Source organism: Periophthalmus magnuspinnatus, chromosome 1, assembly GCF_009829125.3.
Source record: "Periophthalmus magnuspinnatus isolate fPerMag1 chromosome 1, fPerMag1.2.pri, whole genome shotgun sequence".
Taxonomy (NCBI): Eukaryota; Metazoa; Chordata; class Actinopteri; order Gobiiformes; family Gobiidae; genus Periophthalmus; species Periophthalmus magnuspinnatus.
Genome location: NC_047126.1, coordinates 22645132 through 22666101, shown reverse-complemented (window position 1 = coordinate 22666101; position 20970 = coordinate 22645132). Strand labels below are relative to the sequence as shown.

General features: G+C 38.7%; 1 protein-coding gene across 1 annotated transcript in view; it reads left to right on the top strand.

Moving 5' to 3' along the window:
• The window catches only part of LOC117369797 (voltage-dependent T-type calcium channel subunit alpha-1H-like), a 114077-nt gene that overhangs the window by 28414 nt on the left and 64693 nt on the right, over positions 1 to 20970 (top strand). The window contains exons 6-10 of the mRNA XM_055222876.1: positions 1038 to 1197; positions 4643 to 4955; positions 5829 to 5921; positions 6779 to 7349; positions 10931 to 11286. Of these exons, the coding sequence (XP_055078851.1) occupies positions 1038 to 1197; positions 4643 to 4955; positions 5829 to 5921; positions 6779 to 7349; positions 10931 to 11286 (1493 nt within the window). The remainder of the gene's footprint in view (positions 1 to 1037; positions 1198 to 4642; positions 4956 to 5828; positions 5922 to 6778; positions 7350 to 10930; positions 11287 to 20970) is intronic.

Here is a 20970-nt window from a genome sequence, read left to right as displayed (position 1 = left end):
TAAGTCATGGTGCAGTGTATTCCAAATATAAAGTGTCAAGAGTATGGCAGTAATGCATCATTATGGCAGTAATGCCCTGGTGGTGGCGCAATGGCTCTCTCCTCACAGCAGAGCATTTTTGCTTGGATTTTGCGTATTCCACCTGCATCTGTCTGTGTTTTATACACAAAACATATTGGTACACTTTTCAATAACTACATCAACTTAGTTATTATGAAGTGTTACCAACATTGTTTTTAATGTTGTGTCAGACCTGTGGTGCTTGTGTGATGCATAGGCTAGATTTTCAATTTTAGAAATATATAAGCAGCCGTAACATAACACATATTTATTCAACTACATGAAGCATAGACAGTGAACTGAGTAAGTGTATGGTTTATTAACGTAAGATATGATACAGATAACTAAAGCTTAAAAAACAACAAGTTTACTCTCGATCTCACTCCAAATCACTAAATCCATTGAATTCTTCATCCTCGGTGTCGCTTCTGAACAAGTCCGCATGCTCTGAAAGTAGAAGAAGCACCAGTCTGGAAGTAGATGAAGATGTTATACTGGTACACAAGCCATGCGTGAGTGCTGTCGCGCAGTTGTCAGTGTGACAATAACAAAGATGTGAAATTATATATTTTAATAATTTCACATATAAGTCGCATCTGAGTATAAGTCGCATCCCTGGCCAAACTATGGAAAAAAGTGCAGCTTATAGTCTCGTAACAGTATCTTAAATCTCACAATCAGATCTGTTATATTATACAGATACAGTATCAGATACTTATACAGTATCTTTGTGCTTTCTTCTAATATGAGTAGTGTAACAAGCGATTTCTTATTTACGTGACGTGTTTGGGCGGTAGGATTTCCACCTCCACCATCTGACAGATCTATCAGACTGACCAGACTTGCCATTGACAATTTTCATTTGACGGTATATGATAATTATTTTCTGATTCAAAACTTTTTCAGGTTTGTTTTTAGACATTTTTTCACTGTTATTGGCAGTCCACTAAATGGTCTGTGTGTGTGTCCATTACCAGGCATGCGTATCCTGGTCACCCTCCTTCTCGACACTCTCCCCATGCTGGGAAACGTGCTGGCACTCTGCTTCTTCGTCTTCTTCATCTTTGGCATTGTTGGCGTGCAGCTGTGGGCAGGCCTGTTGAGAAACCGCTGCTTCATGGGCGACGACTTCAAGATGTGAGTTTCTATAGTAACAGAGGAGTGTCACAGCTGCTGATCTGCTGGCCCCATCCGTGTCACAAGTCAGCTCCAAACTGATTAGCCTTATTCATCCATCTATTATTGCTAAGAGCAGATCAATATGCCCAATAATCTAATCTTGTTAGTTTTCTAATCAGACCTGGGTACTATATCCATAAGCCCGTTTACACAGCCTTTTCATCTCAGGGTATTTCCAACCTCACCCCCACAACGCTCAACTTAAAAGCTACCTCCCTGAGTTTGAGCCAAGGTAAGTCTCCCTGCCAGAATTACTATCGTCTGGCTCTACAAGTGAATATTTTAAGTTGTGTGATCAAAGGTCTCAGTTGAAAACTTAAGATAACTTATACGAAAAGTGTGCTTTGGTTTTATGAAATCTTCTGAAATATTATGCAATATATTTTCTAGGGATAGTGTTATGTAGGTATATCAAGTATTGGTATCGGCTGATTTCAATACAGATTCTTCAATACCGTTAGATATCGATATTCAATACCAGTATTCAATACTGATATTTTTTTTGCGCTGCTCCATTCTCTGTGTGGCCTTTTTGAACAGACTAATGAGTAAAATGGAAATAGAATAGTGTTATATGGCAATATGTTACACAAACATATAACAAATTATGTTATATTCCAAATAAATATATGAATTTTTGAAGTTAAATATTGGCCTCGACAAATGTTGGTTATTGGCCACAACAACAGGCCAAATATTATGTCTGCATAGTTTTGGCTGTCTGCAATGAAGGGGTACTGATCATGGGGAAAATACGAGTTGTGGTTTAAAAAGATTAAAGTTAGAACCAAAGATGAGCTGCAATTAGCACCAGGATGTGCAAAAAAAAAAAAAAAAAAAAATCAAACAATATAAACTGGACATCATCTAAACATGATCTAAATGAAAACCTTGAATAAAACAAAACAGAAAAAGTAAAATTAAAATATAATCTATGTAGAATAAAACATTGAAAAATAATACTTTTTGTACCCTTTAAAGTCACACTCTAGTAAAATAACAATATTCCAGCCCTGCAGCCAGAGACACACGTTCTGGCTGGGGTAATTAGATTGACTTTACAGCAGCTTGCTCTGAAATTTCTCCCTGGCTAACCATTTTTGTACTATTTTCTTCTACAAAAATGTGATGGACATAAATGGGACATTATAGGACCATTATGTTGTACAAATACCTGGAAAAGCTGAGCATATGTCATGGTGTTATACCACGTGCATCAAAGACAACACCAAGTATGACCTAACTTGATTCATCTTGATATTTTACGATAGACTGAATTTCTCTGTCGCTGGATTTGCCTCCCACATGAGCCGTGCTGTCATGTCCCATCACCATTTGACTGACGCTCTCCTCTTCTGTACAGACAAATGCGCCTACATAATATCTCGTAACACAATGTTCACCTCCTGGCCTCACATCTACTCTAGCCCACCTCTAACTTAATAATCACTGACAGGGTGGTGGTGGGAGGAGGCTCAGATATGAAGAAGAAACAGTGCAGGACTTTTGAAGGGAGACTGTTTACACATGCAGAGGTGCTGTACCTGACTGGAGAATGGCTGCACAATTTTGGGAAAAAATATAATTGCAATTTCTATTGACATGTGATTTGCGATATACATTCAAAAAGTCAAATTCTGTTCAAAGTGCACATAGCAAACAACAATTGCATTAACACTTGAGAGAAGACTGAATGTGAACTGATAAACTAATACAAGAATCCCATGCATTTCATAACATGCCTGTAGAAGTCTCCAGACCCACAACAGAATGTTTCTATAAAAGGACAGGATATTTTGTTCTCTACAGCTAAATAACTACAGCTTTTGCGGTTTGATATAAATCCGCCTCAAATTCTGTTTGACTTGATTGCGGTTTACTATGTAGTCTAAAAATGTGGCTTCTAAAAAGTTTAACTTAAATAAGAATTCAAGAATCGCTGAACACCTCCAAGTAATAATATTCTGTATTGGTTGGCTTGATTATTTAAATCAACCAAAAACTCTTAAGTGCTTATTGGCCATCATTATCTAAATGATAATGAAAACAATGTATAATTTGTATTTCTGAACTAAAGTCAAAGTATTGTTATAGTTACATGTTTCATAGTTCTAATGTTAATACATTTAATACCGTTATTCTACATATGACTCTGAGAGACACCAGATTTAGGGCTACACAGTTCGTTTGATACCAGATGCAGTTGTTTTTTTAATCCTTAACTTTTCTTATACTGTGCCTCTATTTTTGGAAGATCTTGAACAAACCTGGACATATAAATAATGCATACAATATCAATGTATACTTTCTGAATACAATTATGCAGACCTGTTTATTAGGCCTGTGTTTTGAGGGATATATTTTGTGGAGCACAGATTGCTCTTTTCCCTCACCGCCGACTCTCCCTCCCTTATCTGAGTGACTGGCCATAATCCACACCTGCTATAAAAATAGATCCTTTTATTCCCTGGCTGAGGACGAATGGCTATAGCTGTATCACGAACAGTGCGTCACAATGTCACCGGGTCACTGCAGACTATATGTTTTTACCAGACCAGCGCAAAATGAAAATTTGGGTTAGTAATCTATTTTTTCTCTGCATGACAAACAAGCAAATGACCTTTCCTAATAAGGAGTGAGCAGTGAGCAGCGGTCTGGTGTGACCCCTCGCTCTACAAAGATGATTGATTGCTTATCTCCCCGGCCCTCTCTTGCTGCCCCCTCCCTGCAGACTTCATCAGCATTTTTTTCTTTCATCTTTTTACCTCTTTTCTCATTTCCTGCTCTAGCACCTGTGTAGTTTATGTTTCATTTGTGTCTTTGTGGAGGGTTGACATACAGCTCATGCAAACACAGTAATTATCAATGATAGTCCTCTACTGTTCTTCTAAGTCTAAGGAGTTGAGTAGTCTAAATAGTGCCACAATGTCCAAATTGACATCAGAGAACAAGAACTCTTTTATGTGGAAATGGGCCCAGCTGAAGGAAAGCCGATTATGTATTTTTAGGCACATATGAAAATAAATTTGCTAAACCTCATTATTTTAATTCCAGTGTATCACTACATTTGCATGATTTAACATAATGGAAGAATTCAGATGCCTCTGTACTTGCCAAGTTCCATGGATGCAGTATGTTGGGCCTTTTAACTCAATTAAATGGGCAAAGTCAAACTACTGAGTCAAGTAAAAGTAAAAACACAAACCTCAACAGATGAGAGATAAATAAGGTCAACAGATGAATTTTTAAACAAAAAGTCAGCCCTGTTCTTGCCACTCAAAAATCAGTTGAAGCAGTAACTTCATTTTTGAAATAGTTTTCAAGTAATTTGCCACAGATAATTGACCTGATTAATTTCCTGTACTTTTGTAAGTACTTTTACCACTCTTGTGTTCTTTTGTAGGAAATACAATGTTACCTTCCTGAGTGGTTACTACCGGCCTGAGGTCACAGATGATCACCCGTTTATCTGCTCCACGGAGCGGGAGAACGGGATGCTTCGGTGCTCCGATGTGCCCCGACGGCGGGTGGCGGGGACATACTGCTCCCTGAACGCGGACGAGGCTCAACCCGAGATCAGACTGAGACCAGACCAGCCAGCACCATGTGTCAACTGGTTTCAGTACTACAACGAGTGCCGCGCTGGGGAACTAAACCCACACAAAGGAGCTATTAACTTTGACAACATTGGATATGCATGGATTGCCATTTTCCAGGTAAAATTGTTTTCCTTTGAAACTTAGCTTAGGATGTGTTGACACTTGTCCAGGTTTGAGCCCAGTAGTGGAGTGCAGTGTTTTCCCTAGGTTTATACTGAGACGATGGTGGTACAAATCATCCATATTTGAATGATTTGATTTAATACAATGGTTGGGGGAGTGTACATGTTATCTTCTTGCCTCTACTGATTAAAAAGCACTGATTACAGATTAAATTTAGTTAATCCTATTTCCTACAAGATTACAAGCATAAAGTATAATTTGTGTTATCTATGTTCAGCCTGTTGTCAGACTGTGGGGCATAAACTGGGGAAGGGGGCTAGTCCAGGTTCTTTTTTTTGCAAATGATCAAAAGATTACTGTTTTTACAATGCAACTGATATACAAGAAAAAAGTTTAGTATTACAGCTATACGAATTTTTCAATACTTGGTGCAATGACATGTATTTAACCAGAGAACTAAAATCACCCAATCGATGCTTTGTAGTGATATCATTCTTCATGTATATCTATGGTGGAATGTTCAGCAGTTACTATGGTGACACAATGCACACATCGACAAAAGTCAAGAGAAAATTCAAAATGGATTTAAAAATACATTTTCAGGAGCCCAAAAAGAGCTAGTGACTAACTGAAGACACAGCTCAGCTCTTCTGTTGTAGTTCCAACTTAGTCATTTCTTTTTCGTCAAATTCTGTTAAAATTCAAATTAACTCTAAATTAAAGTCTAACTTGAGTAACAGAGCTTCAGACAGAGTAGTGCTAGTGCTCTCGTTAGCATCATACCCCCAGGGAATGTGATGACATCAGTTGCAAATGATCAATATCATGTTAAACTTAATTTGTGTTTTCCTTTCCTTTTCCCTTTAGGTGATCACACTGGAGGGATGGGTGGACATTATGTACTATGTCATGGATGCACATTCGTTCTACAACTTCATTTACTTCTTTTTCCTCATCATAGTAAGTACAGAGACACACCTATACTTGTATTCAGCTGTGCTCGTGCTGCTCTGGATGTCGCTGATAAGTGATTAATTAATCATGGCAAAAGCGCTCCCTGTGGTGTAAGTCAGGGCTCCTAGCTTTCACAAGGAGATGAGATCAGAAACGACAGACCTCAAAGCAAGAAAATCACTGTGACTTATGTACAACCAATAGCTGGGTTTCAGATTACATCACAACATGCTATAGGCCAATAATATTTAATACATATGGGGCGCAGGTAAATGATTATTGTTATTGTGTAGATTTTTGTTGTGAATTGTTTGTTTGTAATTTACCTTTTGCATATTTCATGGCAAATTACAATTAAATCAATATGAAAATCTGTCTCTTTTCCCAATCTGAGAGTATGGCATCATCACATTCAAGAATCTGAAAACTACCAATATGATCTTCTGTTTGATGCAACATTTAATAAGAGTTCAAGAGATATGATAACTGGAGGAAGAAAAGTGATTTGGAAATATCTTCACTGGAAGGGAGAGGGAGTGCATTTATATGATTAGCCTGAGATAGGATTGGTTGAGATGTCAAAAGAAGCAGGCTGACTGATAGTGAAAGACAGTTCACAGAAAGTAGAAACAAGGTAGAACAAAATGACATGATTTCCTGTAAATAGCTGTCACTTTCAGAATAATTTGTCTTGAAATGTTAAAGTTTGACAGTCTGTTTGATATTTGTTCCCTTTTGCAAGAATGCACAGTTTTTAAATGCCACCAGTCACAAAATAACTATAAACACAGCACAAGTACACTTTTTCTTTCAACCTTGGCAGCCTCTGTTCAACAACATTGTGCTTGCATCAACTCTTTCAGGTGGGCTCTTTCTTCATGATCAACCTGTGCCTGGTCGTCATAGCAACCCAGTTTTCCGAAACAAAGCAGAGGGAGCATGCCTTAATGAAGTCAGAGCAGCGCGCCCGGCAGCTCCACCAATCAGCTTCCACATTGGCCAGCGACAGCCAACCAGGCAGCTGCTATGAGGAGATCATCCGCTACCTGGCTCACCTGGGACGGAAAGCATGGCGCCGCCTGTCCCGCTGCCTGGCCTTCATGAGCGTGCATGTGCAGCAGGTGTGCACGTGTCTGAAGGAGCGAGGGGGCGGGGCCATGAGGAGAAGCGGGGAGATTAATGGACTGGCCAACCGGCACTCTGGCCACGTCCCAACCGACCTGTCCCATCTGCATCAGCTCTACCACCATCGTCACCAGCAGCACAACCAGCCTAACCCGCCTCCTACCGAGCCCTCCGTCGGTAACGGAGGAAACGGCTACAATTATCCCATCATCTCACCCCTCTTGAGTCATGCACATGCAAAAGCCCAGGAGCAGAAGAGACCGGTTGCTGAGACTGTCAACAAACTGCCCCAGCTGGTGTTGGAGCACGGTGAGTTTGTTTGCATCTCAAAGTCAACACGCCTCGACCTTGGATTCACAGTGGTGTGCAGATTTAAACTCTCCCGTAGTGAAATAAATGACATGCTGTGTGATAATTTTTACCTCAAAGCTGCACTACTATCTAAAAAAAAACACCCCCCTCCCCTTGCTGCCCTCCCAGAAGCATAGGATCACCATTTACATAAATTTTATTCAGACTCTAATAACTGTTCAATTTAATTTCTCCCTTGATTTTGCTTTGAAATAATACCACACATCAGCCTTTAAATTGCTGATTTTCAGATGACATCACAGCAGTCGATAGGCCAAAAATATTCAATACAGGTGGGGGAAGCTAAAATGAATATTGTTAATATGAAGTTTTTGTTATAATATAGCAAGTTCATGGGTCTAGTCACTGATAGAAATTATCAGGTTCTACATTTGTGAATTTACTTTTCAGATATTTCTTGGAAAAATACAGTGTAATCAATAGGAAAATTAGTTTGTTGCCCCTGGGATTATAATATCAATGCCACCTTAAGGTACACTTGACCAAAAATTTAACTCAAGTTCTGGAGACGGGTCCTACCACCCAATGCCCCAGATAGGTTACCATGGAGACACTGAAGATGGATGACGAATAACTGTCCACATACATATTTTTTACCACTACCTCTACCACTAGTCACAATAAAAAAAAACATTTCCACAGCCCTAGGAATGACTGGTTTACATTCTGTGCCAATAAACATTGCACACTCAAATCGTCAAGGCTTACCCACTCAACCCCTAAAAAAACAGACTCTTCAATTTTGTCCTCAAATGAATGAAGAAATTCAGTAACGAAATGTCTCTGCACTTACAGAGTAGCAATTTGAAGGTGTGTCTGGAGCTGTGGCTAGAGCTGTCATGCTTTGGGACTTTATTTTTCACCCAATGTTGATAAGTTAGTTGTGTTTTTGGATTAAAACAACTGAAATATATACTAGATGTATTTTGCACATTTGTTAATAAGTATATGTATTTTAAAATCTTGTAGGGTATTACGGGAGGGATAAATGCATATAGACACAGGGGCTTTGTGGCTCTCAGAACAAAGTATTTACTTATGAACTCTGGTTCCCTGGTTCAAGAGCTTTAGTTTAGCGTCTGTTTGCTTGTTATTTTTACTTTTTTAATTGTACGGGTGTGCTATGATGATAAAGTGCATTGTGTAAATGGTTATGCATAAAGCATTACTTAAGCTGACTTAGGCTTGTTGTCTGTGTCTTTTGATAAAACATTGATTATGGCCCCACTTTATTGCCCCTAAATTTATTTGACCCATCATATAGTGGTGCTGGGGTGACCTGTCTCCAGCTCTTGAGCTAGTCTTAGTCAGGACTACCTTAGCTATTGCGCATGTTTTGGGTTGATTGGTAGATAAGTGTAGTAGAATAGCAGCCTGAGAGTTAAAGAGAAGAGACATGATGCTGGAGATCTAACAAAGGAGAAGTTTATTTACCATCTGACTAGGACCAGGAGACCCAGAGGCATGAACTCTAAAGACAATATGATGGTGTTGTCCATTCCAGTCTAGTGCAGTCCAGGCTGAGTATGTGTCTGTTGTATTAAAATTTAATTGAAGTAAATTGAAATGTCAAAGTCTGACAGCCTATTTGTGATTTGTTCCTTTTGACGAGAATACACACTTTTAAAAGTCAGTCAGAAAATAGCTATAGAAACATGTGCCTTTCACACATCGCTAGTATACTTTTTCTTTCAACTTTGGCTCTATGCAACAACATTATTCTTACACCGGACCCAGCACACCCTTGCCCACAGGCTTGTGTGTGTCTCTCCGTGCATTGTATATTTCTTTTCGCCATAATGTTACTTTTCAGAACATTATAACCTTTACCTTATGTTTTACCTTCACTCCTTTGATCTTAAGAGTGATGTTTTGAAAGCATGGTATATTTCTTTGAGTCCAAAATTGCTCCTATTTTTCTTGTAGTTAATGGTGTCACTTCCTTTGTATTGTAGTCTTTCAGGAGACACGCCACAGGAAATCTAAGCTGAGTTTACCATTTTCGTTGTATCATAAATTTGTTGTAATCACAGCGACACTATTACGCGCTTCTGTTATGTCACTGGAGCATTCCTTCAGAGCTGCTTGCTAATGAACTCCTTCTCTCCCTTTATTTCTCTCTTTCTCTCTCCCTCTATCTCTCCCCCTCTCCTCCATACCCCTTCCCCCTAAACTCAGACACATACGTCCCTGTTCTAATAAAAGAATCCCCCCCTCCCGTACAGAGCATCCCAACCGCATGGAACCTTCTGTGTTATTGAATTGTTTTCCCCTCTACCAGAGATGAAATTAATGTTCTGTTTTTGTACAAAGAGAATATATTAAAACACATCTGCATACTCAAATGTAGGACTGAAGGCAGGGTTCCACTAGAGTGCAAATCAATATGGCATGCTTTTAGAGATGGTCAATTGTAAAAAAAATAAATAAATAAAAAGGTTACATTATTCATATTCTTTATACACAGCAACATTATTTAGATTACCCCTCCCAGTGTGGTTCTGCCTATACTGTATGTTAAACAGGCAAAAGTGAAACTAGCAGTTTTGCATTCATATAGTGTACTGGCAGTATATGGTCTTAACATTTCTGAGGGAGGGCCGGCCACCTGCCATGGAGATTTTATTGATTTGCTATTTCCATAGAGACAAGCAGGATACATCACCAGGCCAGGTTACAGTTTAGATCTATTAAATGTATGTCTTTAAATGTATTTGAACAATTAAACCACCCAAAAATGTATACAGTTATACAGTTTTAATGCACAACGCAGTCGTAGAACACTCTGAGAAGTGTGTTTAAGTTGTTTACTGCTCTTATACCATGGCTATAAACTGAAATGTCCCACTTGTGATCTGAAAAGCCTGTTCACTGTCTGTAAATGTCTCAAATATTAGTTATTTCTGTTTTACGTGATGCTAGTCTCTACATTTTACTCAGAGAAATTGAGCATATGTTTAAACGCTGCAATGGTGATGTCATGGTGATGGACACATAGCAATGATTTACCAGTTGCCGGACTACTTGTGTGTTATGCAAAATCAACACATGGCAGTTTGCCTTTGGAGTTCTCACTGACCATGGTATAAGTTTGATAAAATGCTGTAGAACATTCCCAAAACCAAATCATCTTCATGGTAGACTTTTACTGGCTCAAATTTTGGCTGGCTCAAAAACTGGTTTTGGGCCAGGATATTTGTGGAGATTAACAATTTGGTACAATATATACACTTACATACGTACATCCTGTTGTCAACATTAATTTCTTGACAGTGCAGTGTGAATGGTCCAACACAATCAATTATTCTTTTCATCCTTGTGCATTTTAGACAGACTAAACTAGGATAGACTGCTCAATGTTGAAATCTGTATCATTATGAGAGGTGCGGCAGTGAAAACAGTTCTTTTTGATGTAGCTGACAGCTGTGACCTTTTGCGTACTACACTACATACCAAGCCATACGAAATAGCACTCTCGTTACTCATTCTCCATTTTCTCCTGTTTGTCCCCTCTGCAGGTGGGTGCTCCGGACATCCCACCTTAGCACTGCCAGGAGAGATCCCTGTAGACACCACCGTGTGTCCTTACTGCTTCTACAATAGACTCGGCGATAATGAGCACGAACATGTGGAAAACACCCCCACCCACATCAATGCCACTAATTACCATGACAACAGCCCATGTCACTGCACCTCCGTCACCGACCGCGCCCCAGCCCCACCCAAGCCGAAGAGACACCGCCTGCTCCCCCGCTGTTGGATCCACCTTCGTGCCAAACTGGAGCTCATCGTGGCCAGCCGCTACTTCAACCGCGGGATCATGATTGCCATCCTCATTAACACACTGTCTATGGGCATCGAGTACCACGAGCAGGTATTGCCATGGCTAACGCTTGCCCTCATCTCAGATTGGATGGGGCTATAGAGTTTGATTGAAAATGGATGCGCTAATCACGGCCAAGAGTCAATAAAACGTAGGCTCCAATCAACACGTCGAGCGGCAGGCATATGGGATCAGAATGTGTGTGTGTGAGTGTGTGTGAGAGAGAGAGAGAAAGAGAGAGGAGATGGAGAAACTCATAAGACCTGAAGTGTTAATTAAAGCGTGACCCCGGGACAGGAGAGAGAGGAGAGTGAGAAGAGAGAGGGAGAGAAAGAGAGGGAGGAGGAGAGACGGCTGACAGTCGGATTGGATAGTCGAAATTTTAGCACAGACATATCATAAGCATTTATAAACCATTTATATAAGCTAGGTTTTAGTTGCTTTTAGTCAACTTGGGTAATTTTAAGTAAATATCAAATTTTAACCATTCAGATTAGATGTTAAGATTTTAATTGTAGGGTCTTCACATCTAAGAGCATTAACCATTGGGAGAAGACTGAAATATGCTAAACTTGAACAAAAACAGTGTCACCATTAAGACAGCATAATTTGGGGTAAAATATCGAATTGCTTTTTTTCTGACAAGCACTACGACTATGATTGTATCTACACTTTTAATAGGATTCTGTGCAGAATTTATATATAAACCTCCAGAAGAATTGACAAAAATACTCAAATATTAACTGACAAACTAATACAAGAATCACATTTCAGAACATGCAGGACTATAGCAGTTTTTATGCAGAATAAGACAGGAGATTGCATTGTTTGTGGAGGAAATTATGGCACTTAAAAATTGTAGCTTTTTGTGATTTGCCTTATCCATTCAAATTGCGATTTTGATTTGATCACAATTAATCTTTTAGCATTTTTATAAATAATAAAACAGAGTATTTAGTTGTTTGTAGAGGAATGTATGTGACATATATGTAATTGCGGTGTTTATTTGCTAATTGTGACCTAATATATTTATTCTTGCTTTGCACTTTGTCCTCTCCTTTTCCACTGTATTTTGAAGTTGTGGTCCTTGCTAGTGGAATAATAGTAGTATTTATGGTGATTTAAAATTGCCCTTTTGATAGATGGGACAAAAGCAGCAATATAGTATTTAATCTATGGTTCCTCTAAAAATAGGAACCTTTGTTCAACAGCGGCCAATTACAGGGATGTGAGAGAAGGTCATTATCAATTTGTTGTCTTGAATTTATAGAATTTTCAAAGGGCACATTTTGCTGCAAAGCTGAACTGCATCAAGCAATTGACAGGAACTAATACATCCATCTATCCACTTTCTTGCGTTTATTTGGGGCTAGGTCGTAGCGCCTAAGCAGGGTCTCCCAGATTTCCTTCACCTCAGACACGTCCTCCAGCTCCTCCGTTGGGATCCCAAGGTGTTCCGAGGCCAGCCTAGAGACCTGGAGTCCCTCCAGCATGTCCTAGGTCTTCTCCTCTTCCCAGTGGAAAGTGCCCGAAACACCTTCCACACAGAGGCAGCCAGGAGTCATCCTAAACAAATGCCCGGGCCACCTCAGATAGCTCTTGTTGATGTGGGGGAGCAGCGGCTCCTCCCATGTGGCTGAGCTCCTCACCCTATCCCTAAGGGAGGAACCAGCCACCCTGCAAAGGAAACTCATTTCAACCACTTGTATACGTTACACTTGGTTGCAAACCACCATAGTGCATGTTCCAGGTCCTGGTTCGATGAAGCCATCAGGACAACATTATCTGCAAACAGCAGAGATAAGGTTCCCGAACTAGACACTCTCCTGTCCCTGACTGTGCCTACAAATTCTGTCTATAAAAACAATTAATAGAACTGGTGACAAAGGGCAGCCCTGGCAGAATCTAACTTGCACTGACTTACTAACTTACACTAACTTACTGCAAGCAGTGAAAACACAGCTCCGGTCATAGAGAGACTGTACAGCCCTTACCAAAGGCCCCATAGTCTCGTTGCACCACCGAAAGGATGTCATGAGGGACACAGTTGAATACCTCAGATTCACAAAGCAAATGTAGACTTGTTGGGCAAACTCCCTTGAGCACCCGATGGAAACCACGGGTCCTGCAGGGATACGACCCTCTTACTCAACTCCAACATGTGGCGACTGAGCTGTGGGGTCATAAGCAAGCTGCCACCAGCTTCCCGCCCATACCATTGTGTCTCTAATTGCGATCAAAAAGATCCGCACACAGTGATAATCGCCTACAACACCAACACCAGACTGCCTCATGTTTCATCTATGCAGTTTCAATACATTGTTTAGATGTTAGTTCTGGTGTTTGCCCACAAGGGGTCCCTCAATTATAACAATTAAACTTGTTAGCTTTTCAGCCAGTTCTGAATTGGGGATGGTTCTTCACCGTCACAGTCACCCTCATGTCTAGTGGGCAGGCAGTGGACCTGGGTCCGTATGACACCACCCATTTATATCCTCCATTGAAGAAGGTTAAGTCTGATGTGTGGAATTATTATGGCTTTGAAACACAAGACCAACATGGCAGTGAGCCACCAAACTGCAGAGCCTGCCAAAAAAAAGTTTCTGCATTGAAGCCAGACATGAGCAACTTGCACGCGCATTTGTGAGACAACCATCCTGCATTGTTTCCCAAACTTTGGCATACCATGCGAAATAAACTATTAAATGTAGTTTATGTTAGTTTGGATATGTATGACTGATGATACATGTTTGTTTCGACTTTGCTAAGTAAGTGCTAACTAAATAGTATTTTGCACATTTGGCTGCTATGGTAGCAGCGGCGCATGGGTCAGACTAAGAGACCCTGCCAAGGACATGAAGCAACATAGCTCCCAGGATCACTTGGTTGTTCAAACATCCACCCCTCCACCATGTTAAGGTGTGGCTTCAAGGACGGGGGAACTAAAACAAAGAATTTTAAAGGCTTTAGATAGTCATGCATATCTAAACAAATTTTATATATGCATTACTTATGTAAAGTATTAGTTATAGCTGCATAATATATATCGCCCAAATATCAATATTGCAAAAATTATATAATTATAAAATGTTTTATTGTCCGAGTATCAGGAAGTGAATGCTAATTGGCATGCTAGTCGTTAGTATTACTGTGGCGGCAAAACTCGGCTCACCCCTCTGAAAAGACCCTACAAACTCAGTGCGGAGAATAATTACGATAGTAGGAATGCAAAAGTTAAGTGAGGAATAATTGGACTGCTGCAATCCATTTAAAATGTACTCATTTAAGAGATTCCAATTAAATGAATCCTATGTGGATGACTAAGGGATTACACAGACATAGTTTTGTTTTTCACATTTTTAAGGCAGTAAAAATCAAGTACAGCACCTTTAAGTTTTAATTTTGATCCAGACTAGCAAATTAAGCCATAATATTGTTAATATTGTTATCGCACCACAAAACATAGTTGCCAATTATCTTTTTATCATATAGTGCGGCCTAGTATTAGTGTGTATGCATTCAGCATTTGTTACATTTATATTACATGCACTGGCGTGACTATAGGCAGTAGTGTTTTCATGATACCAAAATTTCAAACTTGATTTTGATACTAAGGAATAAACTCAATACTCAATACCAATTCCAATAGTAGTGATAAGAAAAAGCACTCTTTCTTCAGACAATAGAATGTGATTTTCATTGTTAAATAAGAGTACTTTCTTTTGTATTACCATGTGGTGTTATCTATGTATCTATGTAATCCCTCTGTAATACAGGCATGCTCCATAGTGCTCCATGGGCATATAGTAGACTATGTGGTTTTATACTTGATCTGATACAGATAAAAATAATTTTAAAGCTACTCAGGAAAGGTTGTTTTCTCTCTTGTGAATCTGACTTTTTTTTAGTATTGATACCTGCTCAAATGAGTATCTAGTTTTAGTATTTAGTTTTAATATCAATTAGTATCAAATTTTTGATACTTATGACAACCCTAATAGGCAGATTACAACGCATTTTACAATATACTTTATGTTATTGTGGGTTGATTTGAAGTAGCTCCTAAATATTCTCTGCAATAAATCTCAGAGATTGCTTTGCTGTTTTGGATATGCCAATGTCTGGTTGTTATATGACATATCCTTGTTTCACAGGCATTCCAAACATTATCCACTGCCAAGAATGTGACTTATAATACAGCAATACACTAAATAAGTGATGTGTGCAGTGAGAGTCGCTAAGCACTGGTACAGTAAGTGGTTCATGTTTAATTGAAGCTTTTCTGTACATTTATCATTTGAACTCACTACAGTGCATTCATGTGTCATATCTGTAGGATTTTCCGGGGAACACACACCATCCACTGAAACGGAAAGCACAATAAGGAAGGTCATCAGAATGATTACAGGAGTATATATAGGCATGTGAAATGTGCTTGAACATATAGCTTTAAGAGGGGGTATTACACTTCTGTGGGGTATTAACTGAACTAAACACTTGACATATTCAGATCATATTCATATTATATATTCATATTACATTTTATTTTTTTCAAAATGCTCTATTCGCTGAAAACAAAGTATTAACGTCAATGAGTTTAGGTTTTGTTTTTGATGCTCTTGAGTCCCCCCTTCCTTTGATTCCTGCACTAAGTTCTTCCCCCTTCAGAGCACTATCACAGCACTAATGAAATTACTGCACATCGCATCAGGTTTGTGAAGTTGAAGTGTATTGTTTTGAATCAAGCTTTTTTATATTTATGGTCCTGTGGGAGCATGGGTGATGTAGGCTTGTGGGTTGAGCTTTGGACAGAATTCTACTGTTAACCATAAGGAGGGGTTGAAAAGGGCCCAGGAGAGATCGCTAGATTACGCAAACGTGCATGGATGACATAAAATCACACAACCATTTTGCATAATGCCCCCTCTTTAACACAACACTGTAGTTCATTGCTGTTTAAAGCTAGTCATTTATCTAGCATTGAATTGTAGGAGCAAAAGCAGACCTGGAGGTATCTCTTGGTGAAAAGGGGTAATGATTATGAATGGAGTGAAAAAATGCTATAAGTTGTGTTCATGATAGTCATTTTTAAGACGGAGAGCAGGGGGCAATATAAATCTATGGATGATTTACTGCTTTAGAAAGATATGCCCAAACAGAAAATTCACAGATATTAGACGATTGAGAGAACTTCGAGTGAGGAGAGACTATACCATGTTGTTTTAAAGTACTTTTTTAAAAGTACTGCCAATGGTAATGCCATTGTGATTGAATAGTGCCACATTTTGAAGCTATAGTGAACAAAATACTGTTCCATTATTTGATTGTGCAGAGAGTGGGATTTGGAACTCAGTGCCATTTTTTGTTTCATGTGAATAGACCCAGGAATCAGAGAGACAATATTTGAGTAATTTGAAATGTGGAAATGTGGAGCGTGATGTTTTTAAATGAAAGAATGGGAGAATGTATGGCTTGATTGTAAATGGATGGATACTTGGATGTATTTTAGGCGTTTGTTAACCTGCCCAGGGACTGCAGATGGAAATTAGCTTTAGCTAAATCTGGTGTAAAGCACTTCTTTTATTAGATTAATGTGTTTGCACATGGTCCCTGCTAAAATAAACCAATAAACTAAAACTATGTATAAACCATTACATAACTTTTTGGTTCACCACCTACTTTTTCTTGCTTTGCCTGGAATGTTCCACAGTATTGCATTAAATGTATCTATTTCCAAGATAAGCAGGTGACAGTTACAGTTAGATCTTTGGAGAGGTGATCTCACAATAAGAATGTATGTTTTTGTTGCTGTTACAATTAAAACATCTTCATGAAGACAATCAAGTTACATAGTGCACCTTGAAGTGGATGTTTTCAGTGTTGCTTTGATACTAGTGATGTGTTGTTCTAGCATGTCTTTAATTAATTAGAGTCAATTCTACTTAATTAGATTTTAAATGCTTTGTTTTTGCTTTCCTTGATGATATAACCACAGATAATCAACAGCTTGAAAGTTGTTGTTGTCAGGACTAGTTGCAGTAAATAAACATGTAACAGGCGGATGGTCAGTGGGATTATAATCTCCTGGTCTAATTCTCTAAATTGTGTCACAAACTAGAGGCAAAACAATCTGCTGCATCATTATGGACATTTAAATAACTCAATAATTCATCATGCAAACAAACCATCTGATGTTTTATTATCACATTGTAAATGTATGCCGATAACACGGTAGTCACAGTTAGTATCTAAACTTAGCCTACTGATTATTATGTGAGAAACCTAGTGTGAGGATGAAAAATGCTCTGACAAAAATATTTTATTTATTTATTTTTTCACAAAACCATGTCAGTTGTTGGTGTGTGATCACTGAGTACTACAACTGCGAGAGGAAAAATAGGCAGCACGTACTGTCTTTAAAAAACATGACTTTTATAACCAAGCACATATTTTTTTACATCGTTTTTGTTAGTAAGATATTATTTTTACAGGTTTTGCTGTATTTTTGTTCACCAGACAAGAGAAAATGATACACCACTTGAATTACTTTTTTGCTGTCAGTTTATGTAAAATAAGTTACCACATAGTGATGTTACGATGCCAGATTTTAGTGTTATGTATTATAAGAAGCAATATCACAATTAGTATTATGTTCATTCACAATTATTAACCTAATGGCCAAGTGAAAAACCTTACTTCGATTCACAATGACTTTAACTCTCAATCAAAATCGCACTTTAAATTTATGTTTTGTTTAATCCTAGTACAGATCAAATCAAAATTATGTTTTGTGGGTCTATTCTGCAAAATAGACTTTATATGTAGCTTTTACTTATGTTATAGTTGTTTCCTTCTCATTTACTCTCTCAAAGTTGTATTTAGCGTGGTTTGTGTATATTTGAGTAATCTTTATTTTCCTGTATTCAAGATGTCATTGCTGGTATATTTGTTAATCAGTGATATGCATTCGACAACATCATATAGTAATTTTGGTGTAAATGAAAAAAAATCAGCTACTTGTTTGTGTGATGTGCAGCTATTCACTGGCGGTGCCGACAGCTTCACTGCTCTTTGTTGTGAAGATGTTTGCGGCGACATCAGTTCCCATTAGGTACAGTTTTCCAGTGCAGAAGTCAGCAGACTTCTTTCTTTTATTAAGCTGTTTTAGGTGAATATTGAGATTTAAAATGTCCAAATTATAACAATGATCCACGGATGTTATAGATTATAAGTATATAGCAGACACAATCACAGTAGGTCCTTAAAATTCTGTTATATATTCCTATGCCCACTTTGTAGCATTGAAGAAGCATACATTAGAATGTTGATCTTTTGTGGGGTCAAATATTTTTTCACTACCCTTCAGTGGAGGCAAAATGGAGTAATATCTAGTATCTACAGCTATTTGTTTAGTGAATACTTTTATCTTAAATGTCCTGTATGTTATATAGGTTTGTTTTGTGTTGGCAAGAAAATAGAAAGATGGATGCAATTCTCTGGCTAGTGTGCACTAGGTCAGTAAAGTGAGCACTGGTTATTTAGTGCTCAACAAATAGATTAGATGCCTGGAGAGCTTCTAATTTTTCTTATATATATGTTCTAGCTATTGTTGCTGTTATAAATTCAGTGAGTTTGTCAACAGCACAACATATTTCATCAGTCAGTATTTCAGAGAAATAGGACTGTATAATCTAATGCAAAATTATTATCACAAATATTGCTAAGGCAACAGCGCCATTTCAAGCAACAATATACAACATAGAGTTTCTCTTTACTGACAGAGCCTAAGTTGGAAATGCCTCCTTGGTCCTCACCTGGTCCCTCACCCAAACTCTTTGCTGCTTCCCTCAGAGCTGTTATCACCAAGAGCTAGGACACTGTGTCTGTGTCTTCTTTGACCTGTCTGTTATTCCCAAACCAGGGGCTGGTCCTGCAGTTGTTCAAAGGAGTCACACAAATGATAACACAGGTGCCCTGTTCATGGAAATGACTTTGAAAATGTCTCATGTTCTAATGTTGATGATTTGTTGAACCCTGTGACTTCAAGTGTTTTCAGTGTTCTGGACACCATTGCCCTGGTGAAGGTTAAAGTGGTTAAAGATGAGCAGAAAGCTTCATGGAGGAATGAGGGCACAGAAAAGAGAATGCCGGAGGGCTGAGCAGGACTTTTTAGAGAGAAGATGCACATGTACAACCACAATTTATGTAGAACCAGGGAGAGGTCTCTTTCTGACATTATTGGAAGTTGCAGTAATAACACTTGTGTCCTATTTGCAACAGTAAACAGATTAACAAACCCTCCAGCTCTGCTGCAATTAGACCTAATTTCCACATCTAAGTGCAATGAGTTTGCCGTATTCTTTAATGACAAGATTCAGGGCATTAAAAATACCATCAGTTCCACAAAACAAATAACACCTCAGCAGCCACCTAGACACTTAGAGCTGACTCACTTTGCACCTGTAACTGTCAAAACTGTCCAAGAGATCGTCACCAGTCTGAGTTCATCTACATGCTGCCTCGATGTGTGACCCAGCTCCAACCAGACTTGGAGAGACCTATCAATGCATTTGTCTCCAGTAGGTTAGAAAACTGAGCCTGCTCACTGGCCTCTCAAAATGAGAGTTAAGACAGCGGCAGTACATCCAGAAGGCTGCCGCTCGAGTCCTGACTAGACCTAGGAAGTACGAGCACGTAAGTCCTGTTTTCAGGTCTCTGCACTGGCTTCCTGTGGCTCAGAATATACACTTTAAAGCAGCTCTGCTTGTGTATAAGTCTCTCCATGGCCTAGCACCAAAGTACATCTCTGACATGTTAGTGCCATATGAACAATCTCACACTCTAAGGATATCAGGGACCACCCTCCTGCTGGTGCCAGGAGTCAGGACTAAACATGGGGAATCAGGGTTTCAGTTTTATGCAGCTAAAACCTGGAACTGTTTTCCTGAAGATGTGAGACCGTCCTGACAATATTTTGATCCAGGCTGAAAGGGTTTTTTTCTGCACTCTTCTCTTTTAATGTTAATTTTATGTACAAATTGTGCTATTCAAATAAACTTGCCGTGCCTTGCCTTAAGAAATGTTTCAAGAACTGTCAAAAAGAAAGATTCTATCAATCCACCCAAAATGTAATAATGTGCCTGTTGATGCCTTGGTTGAGGTTAAAGCCTAGCTATTGTTTAATTTAAATTTTAGCCAACATATCTCCAACTGAACTCCAGTTATTGTCAAGCCCTTTTGTCCTTATTTAAAAGGTGCTATATTATCCAAAATTAACTCTTGTGAGCTTCAAGCTTCAACAACATACCTGGAGTTGTGTTTTGTTTCATTTTTGCATGTTTGAGAAAACCTTTATTATTACTTTGTCTACATCTTCAAAGCTCAAAATGCTCTGTTCTATTTTGTGATGCCATGATGCGGTAATTTTCATGTAGACAGCTACCTTTTACCTTTAGTTCAGTAGCAGTTCTATGGCTGAAATTATCCAAATGATACTAGTAAAGGTGTACAGAGTCTAGAAACAATGTGGAGGATTTCCTGTATTACCACATGACATCAGTGTTTTCTGTTAAGATTCAATATTCAAGATTTTACTGTCATTGTCATAGAAAACGATGAAATGACATTTAGAGCATTAACCACAGCATAGTTTAAAAAAAACAAACAAAAGGTGCAAGAGCCTATCCAATAACCCCATAAATAATCCCAGTGTAAACATTAGTACAATAATGACAT